The sequence below is a fragment of the Apteryx rowi genome, unplaced genomic scaffold (genome assembly GCF_003343035.1).
Source record: "Apteryx rowi isolate R43461 unplaced genomic scaffold, aptRow1 scaffold_310, whole genome shotgun sequence".
Lineage (NCBI taxonomy): Eukaryota > Metazoa > Chordata > Aves > Apterygiformes > Apterygidae > Apteryx > Apteryx rowi.
Window position 1 is genome coordinate 932,004 of NW_020449531.1, and position 9,045 is coordinate 941,048.

At 40.2% G+C, this 9,045-nt stretch overlaps 1 protein-coding gene across 1 annotated transcript in view; it reads left to right on the forward strand.

The window, feature by feature from the left end:
- ACOT12 (acyl-CoA thioesterase 12) overlaps window positions 1–8,148 on the forward strand; it is a 30,255-nt gene extending 22,107 nt beyond the window's left edge. The window contains exons 11-14 of the mRNA XM_026070467.1: window positions 2,522–2,655; window positions 4,150–4,278; window positions 5,605–5,731; window positions 7,532–8,148. Of these exons, the coding sequence (XP_025926252.1) occupies window positions 2,522–2,655; window positions 4,150–4,278; window positions 5,605–5,731; window positions 7,532–7,666 (525 nt within the window). The 3' untranslated portion in view covers window positions 7,667–8,148. The remainder of the gene's footprint in view (window positions 1–2,521; window positions 2,656–4,149; window positions 4,279–5,604; window positions 5,732–7,531) is intronic.
- Window positions 8,149–9,045: the final 897 nt, after the last annotated feature.

A 9,045-nucleotide genomic window follows, 5' to 3' on the forward strand; every position in this document is an offset into this window, starting at 1 on the left:
CCTTGTCAGTTCAGGCCACCACACCTCATACCTGTCCTCTGTTCTCTGCACTGCTGTTGTCTCACTGCAGACTGGATCATGTACAAAGTCTTGATCCTTATATTTAGGGTATTCAGTGGCGAAGGCACAGAACAACTACTTTGCCTTCTCTGATACAAATGTATAGCAGCATCTACACTGAAACAAAACTTTTCAGTGTCCGTGAAATGGTTTATTGGGGAGAGGATGAAAGAACAAACAGTAGGAGTTGGATAGTAGCACTCATCAGTGTGCTGCCTGAAGGCAGTCATCCTGTGGGAAAAGAGATTGTCAAAGACTTTAGACTGAACATTATTTGGGGATGAATTATTCTAGTATGTAGAGTTTACAAAGCAGCATGTGCTTCTCCATATGCAGAGGATTTGTGCCCTTTTCCCTGGAATTAGAATGACCCCAAGTTGACTGAACTATTTTGAAGGTAGAAGGTGGCACTATGAGCTTTTTGAATTAGAGCTATGAGACTTGTAGGCCTATATAATAACCTAACTTTGCCTGTGTTCACATACTAGATATTGTAACAGCTGCATTTCCTACTTCATTTTGTGATTTCTGAGACTGCTAGACTCTTAAAAGAACACTGTTGTATGGTTGTTTGGAATATTGATCTATGCATCCTGTATCTGGTTTCTGGAGAGCTTAACTTGTTTGTTTTCCCAAAATCTTCATTTCAGCAAGATGCATGCTGGAATATGATTTTTTTTTCCTGTTCTAAAACATGAAAATATATATGTGTTCAAAATCTATGTTGTTGCATAAGTGCTCGGTAAACCAAAAGATGATTAATTTTTGATATAGCAAAAAAGAACAACAAGATGATGATGCTCATGAATCTTGTATCACTTAGAAATGAAAATTGATTAAATCTTTTTAGGACGTGAGAAGCAAATTAGCACGTCAGATTAAAATTTGAGTCCATTAATTCTAAGCGCTTTCTTCTACCTATCTTTTTTCATTATACAAGGTTTATGAAACATGCCAAGCCCTTTTCTTGCCAGAATTGTGTACTTTGTTATGTACAGGTTATCTCTTTTGAATTCTCTGTTGTGGGGTTCAGGCCTAAGGCTAGAAATATACCCCAAATAATCAAGACAAGATATTGCAAGTATGGGACAGTTCAGCAGTGTAAGTTTACTGAAATCTCTAACAATAGAGGCAGAAATACATTTTGAAGTAATTTTTCAGTCCATTATGAAACAGAGCACCCAGAGTTAACAATAAAGACTGGGGGGAAAAAGTTATTTTGGAAGGAGAAATGTTCACCCATTTTAGGGAGAGGGAGTGTAGGCCAATGTGTGACCGATATACGTGGAGAAAGGGAGTTAAAGAAGTTAAATTCTATCATGTGCCTATTCCAACATCTTTGTATCTTTTAAACACAAGCTCCTGGACTGCATAGCTTTGGGGAGGGGGGGTGTTCAGTGAGTGAATCCGTATGTCATCTATAATCATCCCTCTTAAACCTTGGCTAGCACTTTTTAAAAAAAATCTGGTCCCCTTTGGATGTCTCTAGTTAAGCTCCCAAAGCCTGCAGTGCCCAGCACTGCTGGATATGTTCCACAAGCCTGATGGTAGGGATGGCAGTCAGTTGGTTTGGTTTTGTTCTGCTTGAGTCTGTACTGCCTCACCGTGGCCTCACTCCAGCTCCTTCCCGCTCACCACTGCCACATCCAGTGGATTCTGCTCGGAAATTCTAAATTTCTGGAAAGCTTCAAGTAACCATCACTTCAGATGAGCCCACCTTAGAAAAATGTCCTCCTTTCCTTTCTAAAAGTTGTAGTTTTACCTTCCCTTGCATTCCTGTATTTAGGTAACTTCACCTGCTTGAGGGTCAGGTTATAAAAAGGTAGGATTCTGCACGAGTACCTACCTAGGTTTAAAGTCTAATCTCTTGCACCAATCACTGCTGCCAAATTTACAAAAAACAGTGCAAGAGGTGGTCAGGTTTTCCCCTTACCTTTTAGAGTCAGTGGACTGAGGCCTTTATAAGACTTTCTATAGCAGGGCTGAGAAGAGTCATTTACTTAATTCCTAAATGGATCTGCTGTTGTTTATGGAAGTTACTACATGGTCCTGGCTTTCCAGACAGAAGAAAAATACACTGAAATAACTCTCAAATCTTTCTGAGACATCTGCAGTGTGAAAGGTATTTACAGAGCATATATACAAGGAATGAGAAAGAGGTCATAGTGGCCTTTCAGCCTTGTTTGTCTCTGCTCAGGAGCTGAGTGGAGCTCAGCTAACCTCACCACATGCAAGTAAAACTGTGTGATCTCACAATGCTATCAGTGTATTTGATTTCACATTGTGCTATATTTTAATGTAAAACTAATCTTGAATACTCATCTGCCTTTCATCTGTCAGATGTAGTTTCACATGTACTCTTGAGAAAATCTGCCTAAGCCATAAATGTATAATGTTTATAAATGTTAAAATGTTTATAGTCATCATTCTTTGTTTTTAATATGCTGTTCATTTATTTCAGATAAAAATATGGACTCATGAGGAGGGTGATGTCTTATCATTCAAAGTAGAAATGCAAGTGAAGATCCCATCAGATCTAGCTTTCTCCCTTTTGTCTGACTTCACACGCCGCCAACAATGGGACAAATATTACTTGTAAGAAGAACTTACCTTTTCTTTAAGACTGTTTGAATCCACTGACAACTAACCTTTCTGATACAAATGTTTTTTGAGATGTTTACACTTTTCTACCTAATTAAGAAGAAATTGCTGTAAGAAGTTGACATTAAAGATTCATTAGTCAAAGTGTGGATGGGTTTTTCCCTTAACAATAAAATCTAATTTCTCCTAAACCTGCTTTAAAAACAAGGTTGCCCTGGACTGTCAAAAGAGAGAGCTGCAACCATTTTAATACCCTGTATTAAAATGAAAAAGATTTCTTGCCTAAACATATGTATGTTAAAAGGGTTAACTTTAGTAGATTGTATATAACTTAAGCTGGATATATTGTCAGTGCTCTGTGTAAGAAATAAGGCAGAGCTTGAGTCCTTCCTGTTAGTGTCCTTTGACTGTGATAGAGCTAAGCATCAGCATCCCAAAGTGAAAAATCAAGAAATGGGGATCTTCAATATTCACTTTTTAAGAAAATTAACATCTTGTAAAGTGTACTTGAGTTGGAATAGATTTTAGAATTGCTACTAAAGATGGCTTTTAATTTGCTTTATATGGTGTAGATTAATGACTAGTGAGAGTTGATATAAATTTGATTGAGGTGATACAAATTTGTCTAGGTAAATAGTCTCTTCAAGGAGAATCTTTGTCAGTTATTCATTGCATCTTGAAAGATTTTTTGTCAGAGGGTGAGAGTAAATGGAAGCTTAAGGGAATTTGAAAACTTACAGCCTCTGCTGAATTTAAGGCTTATAAAAAAATAATAATAAAATAAATAAGGAGTCTGAAGAAATGTTATGTTGCTTTTTCATATCTAGATTTCTTATGACTAGCATGAAGCCCGGTTAACTGGTCAGAATGGCATTTCATCTTAGCAATGCCTATTGCTGAGACACTAGAAGCCGAAATTAAATAAATCAATTATGGCTGGTGTAAAGGGAAATTCTGAGTTATGCTTTTTGTAGTGAAAACTAAGACAGCAGTCACTGCCTCCAACAGAGGGAAAGAGCATGTCCTGCCTGGCTGGCCCTTCCTGAACAGAGCAGAATATAACTTTGAATAAAATTTAATGAAAATGCTTAAGATGAGGAAAACAATGTTTCAACCATTTGAACAAACATTTCATAACTGTCTTTCCTGTGGTATGTCAGATAGACAAATTTGGTCATTTGGCAAGTATTGGAGGCAGGCTAATGTCATTCCAAACAGGAATGGGCAGTAGGCAAAGAACATGCTGTTAGTAGTTGGCTCCAACACCTTGCAGGCCTTTTTAAAAATTTTGTGGGACAAAGAGGTGTTATCAGATGAAGCACTGCAGTAAAGCTCAGTCTTTCACTCTCTGTTCCACTCTCTTGCTCAATGCCTCAACATGAAGAAAAGCTGTGGGCTTAATGTTAGGATGGAATTTCATACTGTTTTTTGTAAGAGAAGCTATTGCACATGTCAGGTACTGCATGAGCATGTCAAATATATTTGCAGAACTTGTGAGGTCCTGCAGGCTGTGAATGAAGATGAGAAAATTTATTATGTTACGTCTCCATCCATGACTGGCTATAAACCCAAAGACTTTGTAGTTCTTGTGTCTCGAAGGCAACCCTGTCAGCCCAGGTGAGTGTGCAGTTTCAAGCTTAACTGTGAGCACTTTGGAGCCACGGTTTTGATTACTGTTGACCTTTATCTTGGGCCTGTTCTTGGGTGGCAAAGATGTTATTTTATTCCTTAAGAAGTTGGATTAGGAAGTGATTTTATGTTACACAATGTTGATGCCTGAATCTGCAGAAACAGATTTGCTTTGTGATGTGAATATGTGATGAAGTGAATTAAGAGCATTATGTATTTGTATCATAGTTCAGTATTGCTTCTTTGATAGTGACTCTTCAGGAGTGGTATATCATCAGGATAAAAATAGGCCAGAGTGTCTTCAAACCAGCAATTTGGAAAAAAATACATGTCCTAGACAGGGAGAGCCTGTCGGTGTGCATATGATTGGGAGTTTAATTACTTTTTAATCCCATTTAATGTAATTCTGGATGTTTTCTTATTCAAGGGAATGCTTGGCCTTTCTTGAAACCTCAGTGTGATATATTTATTGTGTCGGTAAATTTCACCACTGAATTTGGTTTAGAAAGTTCCTTGATCAGTTTAATGTATATTGATTTTACTTTTTCTTTCGATATCAGTTTGTTCTTGCATAACAAAATACAGATAAATAGGACCATTTGGTCTACCTTGTGCTTACTCTTTTTTCTTACTTTCTTTTCTCTTACTCTTTGCATTTTCAGACTTCAGCCTATTAACAGAACACTGGTCTTAGGCAGTATTCTGCACTGTGCTTGCTTTTTTCCGCCGCCTCTGAGAACTGGATTGTGTCTACCTTTGCTGAGGCCATCTGCTAAGGCTTCTTAGTAAGGCCCTGAGTCTGTAGACCTGGTTCATGGAGAGCAGATAAATAAAGGGGATGGTGCAGCTATACAAGTGCAGAAGACAAAATCTACTGTCTTTTTTTTTTTTTTTTTGCCTCCCCACATGCTTTATCTTCACTAACACCTTCCTCTGGCCCTTTTTAATTCTGTGCACCACTCCATGTCTCTTTAGGGTACTCATATCACATCTTACCACTTGACTCCAGCCCATTATGTCAGCCTGGGCCATGCCTGCTCAACAGCATTAGGGAGGTGCTGTACGTGGGTGATCATTCTGTGGCTTTCCATAGAAGTCTCCCTTATTGCAGTCAGTGATAAAAGCCTTATGAGAGTAGTTGTGTCTTTAAACATACAGGAGTTTGTTTGCCTTCATATGAAAATGACATCTTTAGTATAGCTATTCATGTATTTCAAAGAAAAGAAATTGCATATTCTGTAGTTTTAGTCCTTTACATGTATTTTTTTTAACGTCTTGTTGAAGAGATGTTTGATTCTTGCGCTTGCCCTGCAGTGAACCCTACATAGTAGCTGTGAAGTCAGTTACCCTGACATCTATGCCACCTTCTTCAGAGTACTGCAGAAGTGAAATCCTTTGCGCTGGATTCCAGATCTATAGTGACAGCAGCAGCTCCTGTACTGTGAGTAGCTCAGCAGGCCTCAGCAGTGTCTCCTTTCCTGTGGTGTTACACACTCATACTCTCTCATTTGAGCTGACACTCTGGTGCAGAAAACAGTAATGCAGCAGAAGAAATGAGTCAGTTTCCCCAGACTTCAGTGTGGTTATTAAGACGTTCTGTATCCCACAAGGTGAAATTTATCTTGCCCAACTTTGGCCATCTGCAAGTTAGGGATGATGACTGAACTAGATACTGGAGAGAGACAGGCACCTCCACAGGGTAGCTCATTCAATCCTAAATAGTGCTTCTAAAAGGTGTGCATTAAACCGGTCTCTGGTGGTGCCTGTGTCTCTTCACTGACTGCAGAGAAAGCCCAAGGGATTAGTTCAGACTAAATGCTTCTTTTATGTGTCAAAAATTATGCAAGCAGAATCCCATTCCTGGACAATTAGTGTTCCTCCCTTCTGTGCTCTTTTTCAATGGTAATCACAGAATCACAGAATGGTTGAGGTTGGAAGGGACCTCTGGAGATCATCTAGTCCAACCCCCCTGCTCAAGCAGGGTCACCTAGAGCACCTTGCACAGGATCGCTTCCAGGCAGGTTTTGAATATCTCCAGAGAAGGAGACTCCACAACCTCTCTGGGCAACCTGTTCCAGTGCTCTGTCACCCTCACAGTGAAGAAGTTTTTCCTCATGTTCAGATGGAAGCGTCTGTGTTTCAGTTTGTGCCTGTTGCCTCACATCCTGTTGCTGGGCACCACTGAAAAGAGTCTGGCTCCATCCTCTTGACGCCCTCCCTTCAGATACTTGTACACGTTGATAAGATCTCCTCTCAGCCTTCTCTTCTCCAGGCTGAACAGGCCCAGCTCTCTCAGTCTTTCCTCATAAGAGAGATGCTCCAGTCCCCTAATCATCTTCGTAGCCCTTCGCTGGACTTGCTCCAGTAGTGCCACATCCCTCTTGTACTGGGGAGCCCAGAACTGGACGCAGTGCTCCAGATGTGGCCTCAGCAGGGCTGAGTAGAGGGGGAGGATCACCTCCCTCAACCTGCTGGCAACACTCTTCCTGATGCACCCCAGGATACCATTGGCCTTCTTGGCCACAAGGGCACATTGCTGCCTCGTGCTTAACTTGGTGTCCACCAGCACTCCCAGGTCCTTCTCCGCAGAGCTGCTTTCCAGCAGGTCAACCCCCAACCTGTACTGGTGCAGGGGGTTATTCCTCCATAGGTGCAGGACCCTGCACTTGCCTTTGTTGAACTTCAGGAGGTTCCTCTCCGCCCACCTCTCCAGCCTGTCCAGGTCTCTCTGAATAACAGCACAACCCTCTGGCGTATCAGCCACTCCTCCCAGTTTTGTATCGTCGGCAAACTTGCTGAGGGTGCACTCTGTCCCTTCATCCAGGTCACTGATGAAGAAGTTGAACAAGACTGGACCCAGCACTGACCCCTGGGGGACACCGCTAGCTAAGTTCTAACCTTTTCATTTAAGAAAATGTACTTCTGAAAATACTCAGCAACTGCCAATGGCTGTGATTCTACAGGCAACATCTTTGTTTGTAAAGCACATGTAGACTTAAATGTTTTTTGCTGCACTGCTGCATGCAATTACCTACATGCTTGAGGACCTCGCAGTAGTGAGGACACTAAGATACTAAAGTAGTGTAAAAAAGTAATAGCCTTTCTGCTAATTCTTTCCTCCAGTTTCACAGTGCTTTTATTCTCATCCCAAAATACTTTGATACTCATCCAGGTGCTGCAAAAAATAGCTAACTATTGCCATCTGTGTGCTTTTTAGTTTCATTTATTTTTGTTTAAACAGGTGTGTTACTTCAATCAAGTGACATTGGATGTTCTGCCTCACTTAGCTGCAAATCTCACTGGCTCATCAAAATCCATTGAAGACACTGCTTTGGCGTGTATCAAGTTTTTGGAGCTGGAAGGCAAAAAGTACTGAAGTCTAGAGCCCTCTTCAGAAATTTGTTTCTGAGATTATCAAGCAGTACTGGTTTCAGTTCCTGTATATGTGTTGATCATTGTTCTACAGGCTAGTTACTTTGGGTCATGTAGCTGATTTTTAGTGTGAGCCTCAGAATATCTAGCACCTGCAATTCCTATTGATTTAGGATTTGGCCTTAGGCTCAAAATTCAAATTTTTAATTTTAGAAAGACAGAGATTCTGCTCTTAATTGCATTAATTTATTTTGTATAAAAAGAAGCAGACTTTGGCCCAATAGGTCTTTATGTCATGAGACTATGTCACCATCATAATGTTGTATTGAACATAATGAAATCCAGTTAGTGGTTAGACAGAAAGGTAGTTACTGATTTAAGTTAACAAAGAACTGGTACAACTACACAACTTACCAGTGCCCTGGCCTGGCTGCTCAGGACCTTGCACAGGCATTATGTAAGTATATTAGACTACAGTAAGTGAAAGTTCTTAGTCTCACCTCAGAGCCATTCTTTACAGGTGTAAATAACTAGGCAAGGTGGCAGCTTTACCACTGTCTGATGTGTTATAAGCCTGATACTTTACAAGCAGAGAAAAACAAATGAAGAATAGCACTTTATTCCTTACCTATTAATGTTTATTTTATCTGTGACTTCCAATAAATCATTGTTTCTCAGGTTACAAATCCATCATAATTTCTACTACAAATCTCTCTGGAAGGGCTTCAGCCTTGGTTCCAGAAAGACTATTCTGAAGTGATGTTGGGGTAGTTGGCCACCTATAAAAGTTCTCCTATAAATGAGTAAATGCTGGCAAGTTCTGTGCAAGAATGCAATGCTAGCATTGAATGAATATAGAATAGTAATAACCTTAGATATGTTCATGCACAGCTGAAAAGGTTTCAGAGTGATTTCAGAGGTTTTATTGTGGTGCATCATTTGTTTTTGCTCAAAAGTGCCCTATTTAAAAACCAGGTAAGATTGTCAGCAGTTAGATCATAACATGAATTGCAGGGGGCTAGGGGAAGTGAAAGAATCAGAGCATGGGAACTGTGGCAGTGACCTTACTATAGTCTCCTAAGTAATACAGCCAGAGCTCTAGGGGTCTGAATCAGTTCCCACTAAAGCAAATAGATTTTTAATTTAACCTGGAACTGAATCTAAGCTCTGCTAATGATTTACAGATTCCAGTATACCTCAGTTTTGCACATGACTTGTCTACCAAGTGCAGTAGAAGAGACACCAGCTGCGTCCTGGAAGCCATCTAGGTGTATTAGCACAATGAGTCACCTGGCCTCTCAGCAAGACTAATTTAGCTTTAGTACAGCATTGCATTGAACCAAAGCATTAGTGAAATCAGGACCTGTCTTCTCTGGCTCCTGG